Source organism: Lissotriton helveticus, chromosome 1_1 (assembly GCF_964261635.1).
Source record: "Lissotriton helveticus chromosome 1_1, aLisHel1.1, whole genome shotgun sequence".
Taxonomy (NCBI): Eukaryota; Metazoa; Chordata; class Amphibia; order Caudata; family Salamandridae; genus Lissotriton; species Lissotriton helveticus.
The window spans coordinates 1,722,525,187-1,722,543,719 of NC_136057.1; the positions used below are offsets into that span (position 1 = coordinate 1,722,525,187).

Genomic DNA, 18,533 nt, shown 5'->3' on the forward strand with positions numbered 1-18,533 from the left:
AGTCAAGCTATCCAGGCTGATGAAGGCTGATAGCCAGAAACCGGTCCTTGGATGCTTGATTCCGGTCTGGGAAAGACATGGCTTGGTAGTTCGGACTGGACTGTTCCCATGAGGCACAGGGTCAGAGCTGATTTGCATATAGCCAGTGTCTAACCCAGGGTGGTGTGGAGTGCAAAAAAAACGATGGATTGAGGCCCAGATCCTTGTACTGGGGTGAATGTATGACATTGTTCTACATTCTGTCCATCACCTGTGTTTTTTGCAATTTTCACCCCGAGTGTGCTGGGGATGCTCAGACGTGAGTCCCAGGCTCTCCACACCACTGGAGTCAAGCTATCCAGGCTGATGAAGGCTGATAGCCAGAAACCGGTCCTTGGATGCTTGATTCCGGTCTGGGAAAGACATGGCTTGGTAGTCCGGACTGGACTGTTCCCATGAGGCACAGGGTCAGAGCTGATTTGCATATAGCCAGTGTCTAACCCAGGGTGGTGTGGAGTGCAAAAAAACGATGGATTTAGGCCCAGATCCTTGTACTGGGGTGAATGTATGACATTGTTCTACATTCTGTCCATCACCTGTGTTTTTTGCAATTTTCACCCTGATGTCCTGAAATGATCACTGCTAGTAATCTTGCATATAGTGGCCACTAATTTAATCTTGTCTGGTGTGGTCATTATTACATATTACAACACTAATAATATTAGTATCTCAGGATAATTTTCATTGAACTAAAAAAGCTATCTTCTTTGAAGTGCTCGGCCCAACATGCTTCCTACTATTTCTCTATTAAGAGCAGTCTGCCTTGCTTGTCAATAATAAGGGAGTTGTATGTTATACAAGATTTACCAAAGACTATCCTTGTTATCTTGAAGACCTCCCTCCTCTTCCTCTTTCCTGTACTTGCTGCCTCATCTTCTTGGACAGCAAGCTTGTCCATATATGTCCGCATGTCTGCTCTTGTCAGTCTTTTGACTGCTCTGTTTGTCTCTATGTAATGTTGCTTGTACTCCTCCTGCAGTCTCTCAGATTTGGCATCCAAGAATTTATTTTTTGCTGTCCTCCTGTCTTCAATAACGTTCCATGTGTTTTGTCTTAAACATTCTTTTCTCTTTTTTAGCCTTCGTTTGGTCACCAGGCATGTTTTGCTGCTCCTCATATATACTGAAGACACTTGTCCCTATTTCTGGTTTACTGCTTCTGCAGCTGGCTCAGACTGATCTTTCGTATCTGCCAGAAGTAGGAACCTTGTGCTTGGCACTTAGAATTGCGGTCATTCTGTCAGTAGTTTCCTTGCGGCTTTGACTACTGTCAATCATTCATGTATCATGCATTGGCTCTCGAATTCATCGTGCCCAGAAGATTCAGTGGTTCTTGCTACCATTTCCGTAACAAATGCTTTTTATGAGACAAACTTGTTAGCCTGGTACACAACCCCCAACCCAGAGGACTAGTGAATTGCGCTTTGTCTGGTCTCTACCCTTTGACCTGTCTGGTTTGAGCGATCATGCCAGGAGGCTAAGCTCCCGCAGGCATAGCTCTCCAGGTCACTGAGACACGCAATCCCTTTGACCACTACAAGGTGGCGATCCTCCAATTTTTGTATGCATAATAAAATACAGAGCCTTTGGTGACATTGTGCTATATTGTATAACCTCCCATGGAGTAGGGCTTGACTCTTTGACCACAGCTATCACCGTAGAGACAAACTATAGAAGTCTGTCATGCTAATCCAGCTTTGTATCTATTGCTGTGGGCCAGAAGTACTTGCTGTACCGAAGATTATCGGTATGTAATCATGTAATCATAGCAGTTTCTCTTTTCAAAACATCTTCACAAATGTATTGTTTCTGCTGTAGAAAGTTCTAATGAATAATTCCAGCAAGCACTTAAAAGTGTTTTCTTGTATCATGAAATTTTTTGTTTTAGCAGCAAGCTGGAACGTGAAGAGCACAAAAACATTTTTACCTGTTTTTTCACATTCTCAATCTCAGAACGCAGTCTCAGAATGACACGGTTCAGCTCAGAGATCTCTGTCTTGGTGTTGCGTAGGTCATCACCATGTCTTCCAGCAGAGACTTGCAACTCTTCATACTGTACAAAAGTAATGCAGGTACGCCCGTCATTTTTACAAAAGATGAACAAAGAAAATATATTCCCTTTACCTTCAAATTGTGGTTCTATGGTATGTGTAATTTTTAATGAATTAATGTGTCAAACATATTGCAATACAGCAGGAATTATAGCTATACCTTGCAGAGTGATTGTGAAAGACAGAGAGACATAAGCATCTCATTCAGACTATAATTGCTCTAACGATATGTTTCCATATGTAAATCACTGCAAAGCAGTAAACCATAAACTGCTCAGTTCAACAATCGCAACTAGTTTCCTACTTTTAATCCACCAACGTTACAGTTCTGTGCCGCTAAGGATTCTATAATAAATCTGCAGGTAATATCGGTGTCAAAAATTCTTAAACAATAGCTCTTTCATTACTTACCTTATTGTGGTACCATGACTCAGCTTCAATTCGACTTCTATTTGCAATGTCCTCATATTGAACCTTGACTTCGGCGATGATGCTGTCAATGTCCAAAGATCGGTTGTTGTCCATAGAAAGAACGACAGAGGTGTCCGACATCTGGGAATGTATCTGGGCTAATTCCTATATGATTTAAAATGACAGGCATAGTACATTTCAGACATTGTGTTTTAAACTATATGATAAAGCTATATTGCAGTTAATTTTTTATTTTAAAGAGAGTGTCTAAAGCACTTGGATATAGCATTATTCTTTCGTACTCACTCATTTTGATTATTCAGCTGCTTTTGAATGGTGTTGAGGGAATTGTAAATTGTATTTATATGGTGCAATTTTATAAAATTGCAAAATATCGTATTGTCCATGGGACAGGATGTTTTATAAAACTACTTGTCCTTTAAAAAAAAAATCACTTGTCGCTTTGGTGCCTTGAAGAGAGGTGACAGATTTTTTTTTTTCAATTTGTTTCTATTGAGAACATTAACAGGGCATCTGATAGACATACGGTACATATGATAGATACAACTGTGCATTATAACTCATCAATGTCAGTACATATTTTACGTTGACCGAAAAATTCCAACTTGCAAGGTCATTGGTACACAACTCGATGTCCACGAACCCTCCCCCCCTATAATCAGAGTCACTCTCCCCATCTGACAATGGTGGATCACACAGATAACCCCTATATTCATTCCAAGACCCCCAGATTTTGCCCCATTTCCGAGGACACCCCCGGTTCAAGTATACCACTTTCTCTGCCAACATCGCTGCATCAAGATCCCTGCACCAATCAGTAAGCCCAGGCACCTCCCCAGATCCCCAGTATTTGGCTATATTTCGCTTGGCGTACATTACCCAGTGTCACCCAATCCTGAGCGGGGTGGGTAAGGTCGTTTGGTTCCCATATGTTCAACAGACAGCATCTCGGTTTGGGGACCACAGACTCCTTCACCACCTGTGACATTGTTCTCATAACCTGAGCCCAATACGCTGCAATCCCAGGGCACTGCCATATGGTGTGGAAGAAGGTTCCTTCCTCCTCGCAACCTCTCAGGCAGAGGCGATGCTCCGCCCTCCCCATGGTGTGTAATGTAACCCTGTTATAATACACACTGTGAAGTATCTTTAGCTGAACCAAACGTAGTCTAGAGGGTATGGCGACCTCCCGTGGGGAAGACAGTGCCGTCTGCCAGTCCGCTTCATCGAAGTCTCCCACATCATTGGTCCAACTATGTTTTAGTTTGAGCGTTGGATCCGGCAGGTTATTGATTAATTTACGATACGTGAAGGAGGTTGCCCTTTTGGGCATATGCTCAGTGAGTAGTTGGTCCACTAATGGTGTGGCTTCAGACACATCAGTGCCAGCCGGGAGAACAGACACCAAGGCATGACTAATCTGGAGGTACCTGAATTTCTCTGCGGGCGCTAGATCATAATAGGCTTGGAGCTGATCAAATGATATTACAGCACCTTTCTTCCATAGGTCACCCACCATGGAAATACCTATTAGGTCCCACTCCTTGAAGCCCTTAGTATTGCGAAGTTTACCCAGCTGTCGTGTGCACCAAAGCGGTGTAATTTGGGTAATAATGGCCTTACATTTAAGGCGACCCTGGGCTTTGTACCAAATACCCACTGTGTGGGCTGTAGGGCCCAGGAGGGAAGAAGTGTTTCTTTTGTCATAGAGCGCAGAAAGAACTCCTGCCTCACCCAGCTCAAACCTGTCTGCCTGGAATGCCGGTTCCGTTTGGGGTGTGTGCAGCCAGTGGTTTATTATTTTTAAGTGGGCAGCCCAGTAATATAACTGGACATCCGGTAGAGCAATGCCTCCGTCGTACCAACTCCTGATTAACTTGCCATGCGATGTGCGTGCAAGTTTACTACCCCAGAGCAGGCCTGCGACCAATGTGTGTATGCTTTTAAAATATTTCAAGGGGACCGGAAAGGGAGTATTTTCCAAGATGTATAACAATCGGGAAGTGTCATCATTTTATAAAGGGCCGCCTTGCCCAGTAGTGTCAGGGGTAGGTTATGCCAGTGCTGCACATCATTCCGGAACCGCTCCGGGGGGGTTCCAAGTTTTTAAGAACAAAAGCATCCCGATTAGGTGTCACCCACACACCCAGGTATTTAAAAGAATCTTCCGTAACCCGTAAGGGGCAATCCGCCGGGAGCAGCGGGGGGGCCCTTTAAGACAAACAGGACAGATTTGGACCAGTAAATGGTGTAACCAGATGCCCGTCCAAAAATTTCACAAATATCTAGTAACACACTTATAGACCGCCTGGGGGAAGTCAAGTATAAAAGCACATCGTCTGCATATAAAGAGATGCGGTCTTCCCATGATGCTATCCAATTCAACCCCCTAATCATGGGATACCATCGGATCCAGGCCGCCAGTGGCTCTAATGCTGACGCAAAAAGCAACGGAGACAGCGGGCAGCCCTGGCGCATCCCACGACTCAAAGGGAAGTCCCTGGAGATGTGGCCGTTGGCTACCGAGTGTGCTAGAGGATGCGAATATAACAACTTCACCCAAGCACAACATTTGGGACCGAAACCCAGATGTCTAAGAACCGCAAACAAATATGGCCATTCCACCATATCAAACGCCATGCGGGCATCTAAGCGAGAAGTACTGCGGGCTCCTGGATACAAGGCATGCGAGCTATCACTGCGTGCACCCTCCGTAAATAAGTGCGGTATTCCTATTGGGTATAAATCCAGATTGGTCCGTGGGATCAGGGTACTGAGATGAGGGGTCAACCGGACGGCAATCATTTTAACAAGGATTTTAGCTGCGGCGTTGAGTAAAGATATTGGACGGTATGATGAACATTCATCTAGGGGTTTGCCCGGTTTAGGCAGCACGACTATGGTAGCCATACGTTGGTCTCGTGGCAGTTCCCCGGCTTCCAGACTATTAAGATACATCGCTAGAAGATGAGGGGCTATTAGGTCAGAAGCATGTTTATATAGTTCAATGGGTATCCCATTCGGCCCCACTGCTATCCCCGATTGCAGAGAGTGGATGGCCGACAGGATCTCGTCTATCGTGAAGTCTGCCTCCAGGGACTCAGCCGCCTCCTCAGACAGAGTCGGCATTCGGATATCCTTAATATATGTTTGCGCCTCCTCCGTCGTCATGCTCGATTCAGAAGTGTAAACCTGCGTAAAATAATCAGCTAAAGCATCTAGGAGCAGTAACGACTGTGTCAGCCCGGGTACGAATCTGAGCTATTGTTCTCTGCGCTCTTTCCCTCTTATCCAACCACGCCAAAAGCTTGCCCGCCTTGTCTCCCACCTCATATACCCTATGTCGCGTGGCCTGAAGACGAAGTTTAACCTGTTCACTTTGGCATTCCCGAAGGGTGCTCTGTTTAAGACGCATAGAGTGCGCCGTCTCTGGAGATTGACTTTGCTCATGCCGTGTTTGGAGCTCGGCCAATTCAGCCTCAAGTGTATTTAACTCACCTTCTGCCGCTCGCCTATGGCCTGCTATAGAGGCAATTGCCCGCCCCCTTACCACAGTCTTGTATGCCTCCCATAGGGATCGCACAGAGTTCTTATTTTCTTGAAAGTGGTGTCTAGTGGCCGTAATTATGTCTTTTCCGGATCTTGGGGACCTGTAAGTAGCCTGGAGTGATGGGGAAAATTCTCTTTCTCACCTTTATGTGCACTGTGTAGGTCAGAATAACAGGTGAGTGATCCGATATGCCCCGGGAACGTATTTCCACCTCTGTCAAGTGTGACAGGCTGTCAGCAGAGAGGAGAAAATAATCTATACGGGAGAGGCTATTATGCACACCTGACTGGAAAGTGTAATGTTGCTCTGTAGGGTGCCTGTACCTCCAAGCGTCAGTGAGACCCAATGCGTCAATAAATCCTGTCAAACGGGAGCCGCCTGCACCCACTGTTCTACTTGGCTAGCGGTCCCTGGCGCCATCCACAACTGCATTAAAGGCGCCCCCCATAATTAGTTCTCCCTATGGGAGGCCCAGTAGGAACGTGCTGAGCGCTGGAAAGGCCACAGAGTGCAGGGCTGGAGCGATATATACAGTCACAACATTAAACTTCTTCCCCTCCCACTGACAAGATGTGGCTGCAAACCTCCCCTGGGTATCCAACCATGTGTTATGTATAATCAGAGGGAATTGCTTACGAGTCAGAGTGCCCACCCCTCTAGAGCCAGATGAAAATTCAGAGTGCACAGCCATTTTGTACCCTCAACGATCCATGGCTTTGCAAGCCGAACCCGTCAGGTGCGTTTCTTGTAACAATGCCACCGTCGGCGCAGTACGCCTTAGGTATTGCAGTACCAATCCTCGTTTGATTCTATCCCCCAGGCCATGCACATTCCAGGTGAGCAACGTTAAGGGGGACACGGGGCCCTTGTGGGGACATCAGTACCAATACTAGAGTCTGTCAACTCTGTATTCATCGCCATAGGCAATATATCGGACCACACCCCTCACAATGCATCGCACACCATACACTGTTATCGTACATATTGTCTAGCAGTCTTTGCCCAAAACAGAAAACCTGTAAACTTAGAAAAAAACGCAAAAACTTGCCCGCCCCAACAACCCCCCACCCTGCTTCCCTGCTTGACGGAAATACAACAACCCACCACCCCAACAAAGCAGAGTGCTTAGTCCCCGTTCCCATTCTTCAACGATGAGGGGGGGAGAGAAAACTGCTCCAGTCCCCACCAGGCCCATAACCTCAACATTGTCCAATACCAAAGCCCAGGTCGGACTTCATTAAAGAAAGCTTATACAAAATCGTCTTGTACATGTCCACAGGCAGCATCTCAGCAGGACTTTCCCACAAATTTAAGCTAAACAAGAAAAATACCTTTGAGCGACTGTACAGCATGACTATAACTATATCTATATCTCTTCGTAGCCCACTGTCCAGAGTCATCAGCTCAACTCCTTTGAGACAAGCAGAGATCGGGTCCTGTCAACCAGCACAGTATCGGTTCGTCATCCATTGCATACCAGAGTCCAGGGAGTAGTCCCTACTCTTGCTTCACGTCACCTTGCTGCTCCTTCCCTATCGATTCACGTTGACCTTTACGACCATGCCTCGACACCTTCCGCCATCCTTCCAGCCAGTCCTGAGCCTCCTCAGGTGTGAGGAAAAACCACACCTTGCCACCGTCTTCAACTCTCAACTTAGCTGGAAACAACATGGAATACTTTATCTCCCGCTCCCTTAGGGCCTTCTTGACGTCTATGAACCCTCTGCGCTGTTTCGAGACTGACGCGGTGTATTTTGGAAAGAAATTAATGACGGCATTGTCAATACGGAGCGATGGAGCCTTCCGAGCCGCCTGTAACATGGCATCCCGGTCTCGAAAGTTAAAGATACATGCCAGAACAGGACGCGGTGGGGCCCCGGGTTTCGGTCGTCCACCCGGGACCCTATGTGCTCTTTCCACGGAAAAGAAGTTTGATAACCCACGCGGCTGAAGATGGGTTGTCACCAGGTCTTCCACAAAGATGTCCAGGGCCGGCTCCCCCATTCAGTCCGGCACGCCAATTAAGCGAATGTTATTTCTTCTAGAGTGCCCTTCTTGATCCTCCAGTCGGGCCTTCAAGAATTTATTATCCTCTTCCAGTTGATGCACCTGTTTCTTGAGGATTGAAGTGTCTGAGGAAAGGACCTCCGTCGTGGTCTCCATGTCCGACATCTTGGCGGAAAGTTTGTTGAAATCCGCTCGGATTAAGGCCATGTCAACCGCGAAGGTTCCAATTCTGGAATCCACCTTGTTCAGTGTAGCCATAATATCCTTCAGAGTGACCTCCTGTGTGGCCCCCCCAGAACTCCCGGCCGATGAAGGGACCTCCTTGTTCTGTGCCTCACCCTGTGATTTGGTAAAGGTGAATGTATCTAGTTTTATCTGATTCGCCCCTTTCACGTTCCTCCCCGTCATGGTAGCAGCCGATGGATGGACCTCACGTGGAGTAGGACTCAAACAAGAGGTGCCCACAAGACAGAGCACTATAGTCCTCAAACCAGAAAGGGTAGCGCAGGAGAGGGGTTGGAATCCCCCAATGTCCCTCGGCGGATGAGAGAGGCACGGGCCCAAAGTGGGCAAGGTGAACCACTCGCCGTGTAAGCCCTCGCACTCAACATGGCTGGTGCCCCAATGTTCCAACAACGCGCAGGCGGGGGCCACAGAATGGATCAACAGTCCAGGCGGGCAGAATGGCAGTGTATCGTGCTTTACGCCGTCAGCCCACACTGAAAGAGCGCCAAAGAGACCCTGACCGCTCCTCCCGACTTTTACAGATGCCCTCTCAACATCTCCCGGTCAGGCCCACAGGCAGGTACTCACTGCGCCAGTATAGTGGTTGGAGAGAGAAGGGGGGCCCAACACGTCACTGCTGCTCAGGCCCCGTTGTCAGAACGCCATCAATGCTGCACCAGGCTGGCCAACCTTCATTATGTGCCCGCACCACAATCACGGGGACAGGGAGGAACTAGAGGGGGTGAGCGCCCCACTCCCTCGCACAGCCGGCCTCCCGCAGGGCCGGTTTTCAGCGCGGTCTTCGCCGCCCCCTCGGCAGCTTTCACCACAGCAACACAGGGTGCGCAATCCTCAGCGCCTCTTGTAATGGCGGCCAGGGGGGTTCACAGCTCCCGCCCCCTCCGCAAAGCGAATCGATAGCTGCACAGGCTTCGAATAGGTCCACTGGGCCCCCCACAGGTCACACTTGCTCACCAGCCTACAAAGGATCAGTATGGGGGAGAGGCTCTCGGACCACCAAAACTTCCGCTCACCTCCAGCCCGACATGCAGGGTTCCGATTCCGGGCGCTCTCCGCACTGTGGGTCCCGGTCTGCGCACACCTGCAGGCCACAGATCTACAACCTCCGCCAAGGCTGCGGGGACGATGGTAAGACGCCTAAATCAGCTGCAGACGATGCCGCACACCGTCCTTCTACGTCCTATGAGCCCTGGGTTCAGATAAGAAACAGATTAATAAGCGGATAGATCGGGCCCTGGTTTGGGAGCCCGGAGCCTCTCTAGGCTGCGGCCATGTTCGCCAGCTGCTCGCCACGCCCCTGAGAGGTTACTGATTTCGGCAGTGTTCTCTTTATGTCAGAGCTCGGAAATAGCCTGTCTCATTATATTATAGCTGGGTTTGAATTCTAGCTATGCCCTCATTTTTACACCTTTCTGCAATCTCCACACTGGAGCTAGAAATGGTGGTAAGCAGTAGTTTCCTGGTTGGAATGCCCTTTTGAGTCTATGCACAGCTACAAACTTGCATGTTCCAGGGTTTTCATCCGCTCTGGCTCTGCGGATGAGCGGGCAGAGTTGCTAGGGCGAGGTCAGTGGAGCGGGGGTTCGTTTTGGGTACGTGGAAGGAGACTCTTTCGTTAAGGTGTTTGGGTCCGGTGTTGTGGAGGGATTTGTAGGCATGGGTGAGTAGCTTGAAGGTTGCTCTCTTCTCGATGGGGAGCCAGTCGAGGTCTCATGGGTGTTGGGTAATGTGCTCATGTCGTGGGATGCAGAGGACGAGTCTGGCCGCAGTGTTCTGAATATTCTGGATTTTGTATAGCAGGGATTTGTTGATTGCAGCATAGAGGGCATATCCGTAGTCCATTTTGCTTGTTATGAGTATGTGGGTGACGGTCCTTCTGGCTTCCGGGGGATCCACTTGAAGGTCTTGCAGAGGAGGCGGAGGGTGTTGAAGCAGGTGGAGGCGACAGCGTTGATCTGTCGAGTCATGGTGAGGGGGGAGTCGAGTATGATGCTGAGTTTCCAGATGTGTTCCATGGGGGTGTGAGTTGCCAAGTGCGGTGGTCTACCATTATGTTTTCCCGAGCTGATGGGGTGCGTCCAAGGATGAGGACTTCGGGCTTCTCCGAGTTGAGTTTCAGACAGCTGCTGTTCATCCAAACTGCAATGTCTTTCATTCCTTCTTGGAAGCTGACTCTGGTGGTTTGGGGGTCCTTAGTGAGGGAGAGGATGAGCTGGGTGTTGTTGGTGTAGGATACTATGCTGAGTCCATGCTGTCTGACAATGGCCGTGAGGGGTGACATGTAGATGTTGAAGAGAGTGGGACTGACCGATGATTCTTGGGGTACTCCGCAGTTGATCGCTGTGGGTTCGGAGAGGAAAGGTGGGAGTCTGATCCTTTGGGTTCTGCTGGCGAGAAAGGAGTGGAGCCAGCCGAGGGCAGTTCCCTATATGCCAGCTTCGTGGAGTCTGGCTGCGAGAGTGCAGTGGGAGACAGTGTTGAAGGCTGCAGAGAGGGCGTGTAGGATGAGGTCCACGGTGTGGCCTTGGTCGAGGAGCGTGCAGATGTCGTCAGTATTGGCAAGGAGGGGGATCTTGGTGCTGTTGTTACAGTGGAATTCGGATTGGGAGGAGAGAGAGAACAGGAGGATGATGTTCTCTTTGATAACGTTTGTCAGCTGGGTGTTGACGATCTTTTCGGGGACTTTGGCTGTGAATGAAAGGAGAGAGATGGGTCAGTAGCTCTTCAGGTCTGTCGGGTCTGCAGAGGGTTTCTTGAGGAGGGGCTTAGCTTCTGCTTGTTTCCAGTCATCGGGGAAGGTGCAGGATTCGAAGGAGGCATTGATAGTGCGTCGAAGCTCGGGTGCTATGGCGGCTCTGTGGAAGATGTGCGGCGGGCAGGGGTCCATGGGGGCTCCTGAGTGAACGCTCTTCATGGTCGTGGTGGTGTCTTCGTTGGTGACCAGGATCCAGGCGGGGATGGTGGGCTGGCTGTCATCTCTGGAGGGAGGGTTGGTTTCTGGAGTCTGTTCGCTGAAGGTAGGGTGGTTTCTGAGTCTGTTCACTTAAGTTGTCGTAGAGGTCTTGATTTTCAAGTGGAAGTAGGAGCTGAGCTTGTTGCAGAGGTCCTGAGAGGGAGTGACGTCCGTGGCTTTGCTGGGGGTTTAGCGAATTGCTGGATGATGTTGAAGAGTTCCTTTGAGTTTCTGGAGTTGATGAGGATTTTGTTCCGATGAAGGTTTTCTTGGTGGATCTTATGAGTTTCTGTTCACTTAAGTTGTCGTAGAGGTCTTGATTTTCAAGTGGAAGTAGGAGCTGAGCTTGTTGCAGAGGTCCTGAGAGGGAGTGACGTCCGTGGCTTTGCTGGGGGTTTAGCGAATTGCTGCTGGATGATGTTGAAGAGTTCCTTTGAGTTTCTGGAGTTGATGAGGATTTTGTTCCGATGAAGGTTTTCTTGGTGGATCTTATGAGTTGGTGGTATTTTGTCATGGCGTTCTTGTAGGTGGTCAGGTCTTCCTGTGGGTTTGCTCTTTCTCCATCGTTTTTCGAGACGTCTGCAGGAGCGTCTGGCTTCTTGAAGGTCGGTGGTGAGCCAGCTGGCCTTGTCTGTTGGTGGTGCGGAGGAGTACAAGCTTGTCTTTGCAGTTGGTGATCCAGCGGTGTAGTTCCTTGGCTGCAGAGTTGGCATTGGTCGAGGCGGGAGGGGTCGAGGATGAGGGTAGAGTTGAGGTGCTCACTGTGATCTTGCTCCAGTTCCTTCGCAGAGGGTGTGGAGTGGGTTTGTGGGCAGTAGCAGTGTTGAAAGAGAAATGTATGCAGGAGTGGTCCGTTCAGAAGGGCGCATGGTGTGGCTGAAGCGGATGTTGTTTACACCTGCAAGTTTGGGTCGAGTGTGAGTCCTGCCTTGTAGGTAGGGGTGGTGACAAGCTGTTTCAGACGGATGTTGGCGAGGTTATCCAGACGGGCTGTGAAGTTGGGGTTGCTGAGGTTGTCGAGGTAGAAGTTCAGGTCCCCAATGTGTATGTAGTCCATGGAGGCAATGGCTTGGGGTGCGATGAGGTCAGCGATGGTAGTGGCGAATGAAGCTCGAGGTCCGGGGGTGTCTGTAGGCGAGGGTGCCACAAAGTGTGGTTCTAGGGCTGGCCAGATCTTGAAGTGGAGGTGTTCGGTGGTGGAGGAAGAGTCACTCGTGGTGGAGGTGGAGAATCAGAAGGAGCTCTTGTGTGCAATGGCGAGTCCTCCTCCTGGGTGGTTGGGGCAGTGCTTCCTCTGGATCTTGTAAAAGTCAGGAATGGCAGTGGCCCTCCTGGCCACGAATCTGAAGTGGCAGAGAGTTTCATAGTTTGGCCGCCAGACAACGGAAAGAGCGTCCTCCTGCTCGACAGCGCTTCACACGGGGAACCATGACCAGGTGCTGCCCGAAGGAGCGCAGTGCTCGAGATGGAACATACCGAGTCAGCAGATTGCAAAGTAGGCTGGGCGACGCAAGTTATAGTATCTTAAATGTTATATCATGTTATGTTATGTTATTAACCATTTGTAGAGCGCACATACACCCGTAGGTTTCATGGCGCTGGTGCAGAGAGACATAACCAATACCTATACGTATGCTTGCTCGAACAACCAGAGACACAGAGTTTTAAACTTGATACGCTCCGCCATAGGAAGCCAATGGAGTTTCCTGATAGTATCGGAAATGGGACAGAACCGAGGAAGCCCTAACAAGGTTCTTGCCGCCGTGTTTTGAATACGTTGCAATTGACCAATCTCAGCTTGATTAGCCTCAAAAGCAGGGAGCTAGCGTAGTACAGTCGAGATAAAATCGTTGTTAATAACCATTTGTAGAGTGCACGTACACCCGTAGGTTTCATGGCGCTGGTGCAGAGAGATATAACCAATGCCTAAACGTATGCTTGCTCGAACAACCAGAGACACAGAGTTTTAAACTTGATACTCTCCGCCATAGGAAGCCAGTGGAGTTTCCTGAAAGTATCGGAAATGGGACAGAACCGAGGAAGCCCTAACAAGGTTCTAGCCGCCGTGTTTTGAATACGTTGCAATCGAACAATCTGAGCTTGATTAGCCCCCAAAAGCAGGGAGCTAGCGTGGTACAGTCGAGATAAAATCGTTGACTGGACAATCAGCTGACGCACAGAGGGTTAAAAAAACTTTAGAAGAGGTTTAAGACCTTGTAATAAACCAAAACATGTACTGGCAACTTTTTTAGTATGAATCCGAAAACTGAGGGAGGAGTCCATCCACACCCCCAGGTTCTTAACCTCCTCTTTAGGTTCAGGAGTCTTGCCTAACGCCATCCGCCACCAATGTTCACCCCACAGGCTAGCATTCTTACCAACTAACAGAACCTCAGTTTGGCTTGCATTAAACTGTAGGTAGTTTGAAGTCATCCATTCCGCCACGGCCGTCCGGCCGTCTCTAAACCTAGAGGCGTTCAGGGTGGAGCCTTCAGTCAATGCGACCACCAGCTGCGTGTCGTCCGCATATGAGACGATGGAAAGATCCCACTGCCTGGCGACCGCAGCTTATGGCTGGACATACAGCACCCCTTGTTCGATGGAGTGCGCCTGAGATACCGGTCCTAGGATGCTTGTTTCTGGTCCAGGGAGGACCTGGCTTGGCAATTCAGGCTGGTGAGCAAAAGAAAGATGGATTAAACCCAGATCCTTGTGACTGGGGGTGAATGTTTGCATTGTCCAGCATTCCGTCCATCAATTGTTTCTTTTGTAGAAAGCACACTGGGACATTTTTTAGAGACAAAGGTAAGTAAATCATTTTTGTACAGTTTTAGTTTCAGGTTTTCATACAAATCAACTCCACACTTTGGACATTTTTCCAGAAAAAACAGTCAATGTATTTCTATAGATAGAAATGAAATGATTGGTTAACAGCTAAGTACTTTGTTGTGGGAGTTAGTATTCTGGAGTTAGAGCCAGGCTTCCCCCAGGGTCAAGGATGTACTCTCAGAACACCCTCAGTGGCACTAGGGCGGCCGGGTGCAGAGTGCTGAGGTCCAATGTAATCCAATGGGGGATAGGCTCACAAGCAGGCCACAAGGGTGTTGGAGCAAAGCTCCTGGACATAAGCTCAGGGCAAAGGGGATTCAGTTTAGCACAAAAGGTGCACCCACACCAGTGCATGGGTGGCCAGGTGCAGGGTGCTGTTTTGGCTTTTGGTGCCCTGTTGTTTTCAATGGGAGTTGCCAGTTTCAGATTTTAGCTGCAGGATCGATCCAGAAAGACTCCCGGGAGCAACCAACAGCTGGGTAGGTAAGTTGGAGGGCTCAGGGACATAACTGCACCTCGGGTGCTCTTCTCCAGGGCGAAGGGTGGCAGGATGCAGGAGTGTCTTTTGAGGTCTTTCACCTTACTGGGCAACTCGTGGTTGGAGGGGTCATCGGGGAGTCCTGGAGGGGTCATCCCACGATGGACTCGAACTCTGGAGCGCTGGGGGACCTCGCTGGGACCGGTGGGCCACTCAAACTCGAGATTTAAGCGACAAGAAGAGTGGTGGTTCCAGGAGTTGGGTTTCTTTGTCCTCAGCAGGCTCAGAGTCTGTCTTGGGAGTTTTCTTTTGAACAGAGCTGCTGTTTACAGGAGATCCGGTCTTTGTTGAAGGCAGGCAGCCCGCCCAGGGGTCTTGGAGGTCACTGGCTGTAGGACTGGATGACTTTTGGCACAGGATTCTCTGGAAACTGCAAACAGGCTGGTAGGGCTGGGGCCAAGTCAGTTCTTCTCTGCAGTCTCCTCAGCTGGGCATCTTCTTTTGTCATTCTTCTTTGGTTGGAGGAATCTGTCTTCTTGGTTCAGGGATCCCCCTAAATACTGTATTTAGGGGGTGTTTTAGGGGTCTCAAGTTTAATAGCTAATGGGCTACTGACCTTAGGGTGACTACACCCTTGGGGTGCTCACCCCACTTGGGGGAGTGGGCACAATCCCTAATCCTGATTGGGGGAGTGCCTTCTATCTGCAAGATGGCGGGCACTGAAGAGTGGGCTTCACCTCACCTCCCCCACCTGAGGGGTGGAGTTTGGCAGAGGTGGGCATGTCTTCTGAGCTCACTGATTTTTCTCACCTGTCTTCCTGCTGAAAAGGAGGGGAGACAGGAAGGGGGCTGCTCCTGATAGCAGGAGAGGCTGGGAGTCACATTAAAAAGGTGGCAAGGCCTTTGAAGCTCCTCTGCCACAGATGGCTCTTCCTGGCCGGGGGGAGGTGTCATCTCCTCCGCCCAGGAAAGGCTTTGTTTTTGTTTCTCAGGGAGCAAAGGCTCCCACCCTAGGGGTTCAGAAACATGTCTTGTGGTGGCAGGCTGGTGTGTACCAGTCAGGGAACCCACCAGAGGCTGGTCGTTTTTCAGAGGGTATCTCTAAGATGCCCTCTGAGTGCATTTTTCATTAAATCTCACACTGGCATCAGTGTGGGTTTAATGTGCTGAAAAGTTTGATACCAAACTTCCCAGATTTTAGTAACGCCATTATGGTGCTGTAAATTTGTAATAACAAACTCCCAGCACCATATACTCTGAATGGCATTACTGCACTTACAATATCTAAGAATTGGTCTAGACCCTGTAGGGTACAGGGCTCATGTACCCGTACCCTCACCACTGGTATAGTGCACCCAGCTAGAGGGGTGGCTGACCTATACCAGGGCAGTGAGTTGTAGGCATGGCACACATGGATGTGTGTCATTTCGACTCTTCACTTTGTCCTGCATCAAAACACACAGCCTGCAATGGCAGTGTGTGGGCGAAAGGTACAGGGCCTCTAAGAGTGGCACAATAAGTGCTGCAGCCCCTGGAGGCCTTCCCTGGCCACGGTGCCCTTGGTACCCATTGTACCTTTTACAAGGGACTGACATGTGGCCAGAGAGGTGCCAATTGAGGGTATAAGGTACAGTTTTGAGAAAGAACACATGCCCTGGGAACCTGATTGGCAGGGACACAGGGCACATAGTCTCAAAGTGCATCAGTAATCGGGCAAAAAGTGAGGGGGCTACTACCTGTTATTTCAGTTGACATCTGGAAAAGCCTTTCTTGTAGAGAGTGTTGCACAAATAAACCCCATGCTTTATTCTGAAAACGGTCTTTTGATATGCCTCATTTTATGAGATTGAAACCCCTTTCCAGGTGTTTTCTTACTTCGCAGTATGAGTGCCTCCGTGAGGTATTTCTATTATTTGGGAGTGTGAATCAATACAAATTGGCCGACAGGCCCACACAGACAATCTCTATGAATTCTTTTGATATCCCTCCTTAGCCCTTCAATCTGTATTGTGTCTTTAATGAGGGTCACTATAAAAGATTTAAGATCCGCACCCTCTTTCCCTTCTGGAATATTTAAAAGCCGCAGATTGTTACACCTAGAGTTGTTCCCCAGCTGTTCAACTCTCTCTCGAAGGGCGGCGTCCTCTTTTTTAAGTGTGGAGATATCCGCTTTAACTACTCCCAGGTCATCTTTAAGAACTTCCACCAAATTCTCCAAGGCCACTGTCCTTGAGCTTAAATTATCCAGTTTTTTCTCTAGAGATTAAAAAAAAGTCGAATCTCTCCCTGGTTTGATTCTGAAACCGCAAACCCCTTTTTTATGTCTAAAGCCATTGTAAAAAAGAGTGTTTCCAAAGAGCCTGACGTTCCTGAAGTTCCCGGAATACCACTACAGACATCCAGTGTTCTCTCCACCATTGTATACGGCTCACCACTGGATTCTGCTATGAACATGTCGTCCTCTGTTATAACCGGGTTTTCAAACTCCTCTAATGGAATGACCCATTTGGCTTGTAACTCGGTTTGCTGCACTGCTAGCTCAGAAGGATTTAAAGAGGAGTTGGAAGAAGGGTCTAAAGAGGAACAAGAGTTAGGCGAGGGATCAGACCCGATGTCCAGCTTCGGAACAGAGGACGGGGGCAAAGAAAGGCCTGAGACCATACCAGAAGGAGAAGGCATTCTTACTAACCCAGCCGGCTCAGGGAACCCCCTGAGGGCCTCTCCCTGTTTTAATACGTCTAACACTTGGGGAAGGACTCTAAAATAAGATCTCAATGAAGGGGTATTCTGATTTTAGAATCTGCTGGTGTGCCCTTCTTCCCGGGGTTTTTGGCGCCCTTTTCTTTGTATTCCTGGTAAGGCGGGGAGTTTTTGCCACTGCCTCCCTCTAAGTCTTTAGCTGAGATGTCCTTTTTATCCAAAGGTACTTGTTTTGTACCTTTAATCCCCTCAGTACTCTCCTGAGTTTTAAGGTCTTGATCCCCGGTATCTTGCAACACCCCACACTTCCTGCCCTTCTTGACCGTTTTGTTTTGCGTTTTAGGAGTCCTAGTGGTTTTCCCTGCTTCTCTGCCCTTCGACTCCTGTATGTCTCTGCTGGGCAGGGTGGGTGAAGAGGACTGCTTTGGCGGCGCGAGCACACTGTGCTTGACTGTTCCAGAGTCCACCCTCATGTTTGTGTTCCTTAAGCAATATGGTGGAATGGACTTACCCAGCTTAGGGGCTCCCCGGGACCACAATACCTCTGAGGCTTGCTGCTGCTCTTCGGTAACAACCACACTTCGTCCGGTTCCTTCTGCAGCAGCCTGGTCCCCTACTCCCACAACCTCGTCCTCCAGGGTGAGCACCGCGGCAGCAGCCACGTACCCAGTGCTGACTCTGCTCACTGCTCTCCCGGAAGCACTACCAGCAAGACCGCCACGGAGGATGCCGCGCGCTGCAAACCCCCAGCCTCTCCTCAGCTCCAGAGTGGCCCAGAAGCAGCGAGGGAGATCCGATGGGGACTCTGCACACTTAAGAAAGATTAAACAAAACCAACCCCGCTAAAAGCAAGCTGACCGACCTCTGTAATTAGATACAGCAACCTTATTCCAAAATAAAGCAGGAGAGTTGCCTGGCACAGGCACGCGACAGCTCAACTCACTGCCGCCATGTTCTCCCCCTCCTATTGTGGTTGTATGGGACACCCTGAAATCTTTTTTGAGAGGCCTGATCACAAAAAAAACTGTTTTCAAGAACAGACAGTATAGGGAGGAAATTGCTTCTATTGAGCATCAAATGAAGTGCTGGAGGAAAGGATTAATAATTTAACTGATCAGGAGCAAGAACTCTGTCAGACATTAGGGGTAGAACTAGAAACTTCAAAAGCCCTACTGGATAACACAATTCAAACTAGAATCTCAAATAGGTGGGAGGTGAGCAAGCTCGCCCATTTTGAATATGGAGAGGG

The 18,533-nt window shown here is 49.2% G+C and overlaps 1 protein-coding gene across 1 annotated transcript in view; it reads right to left on the reverse strand.

Annotated features, from left to right (window-relative positions):
* Window positions 1-18,533, reverse strand: part of LOC144833162 (keratin, type II cytoskeletal cochleal-like) — a 484,567-nt gene that overhangs the window by 190,052 nt on the left and 275,982 nt on the right. Inside the window, exons 5-6 of the mRNA XM_078689147.1 lie at window positions 2,501-2,665; window positions 1,966-2,091 (exon numbers count right to left, since the gene is read on the reverse strand). Of these exons, the coding sequence (XP_078545273.1) occupies window positions 1,966-2,091; window positions 2,501-2,665 (291 nt within the window). The remainder of the gene's footprint in view (window positions 1-1,965; window positions 2,092-2,500; window positions 2,666-18,533) is intronic.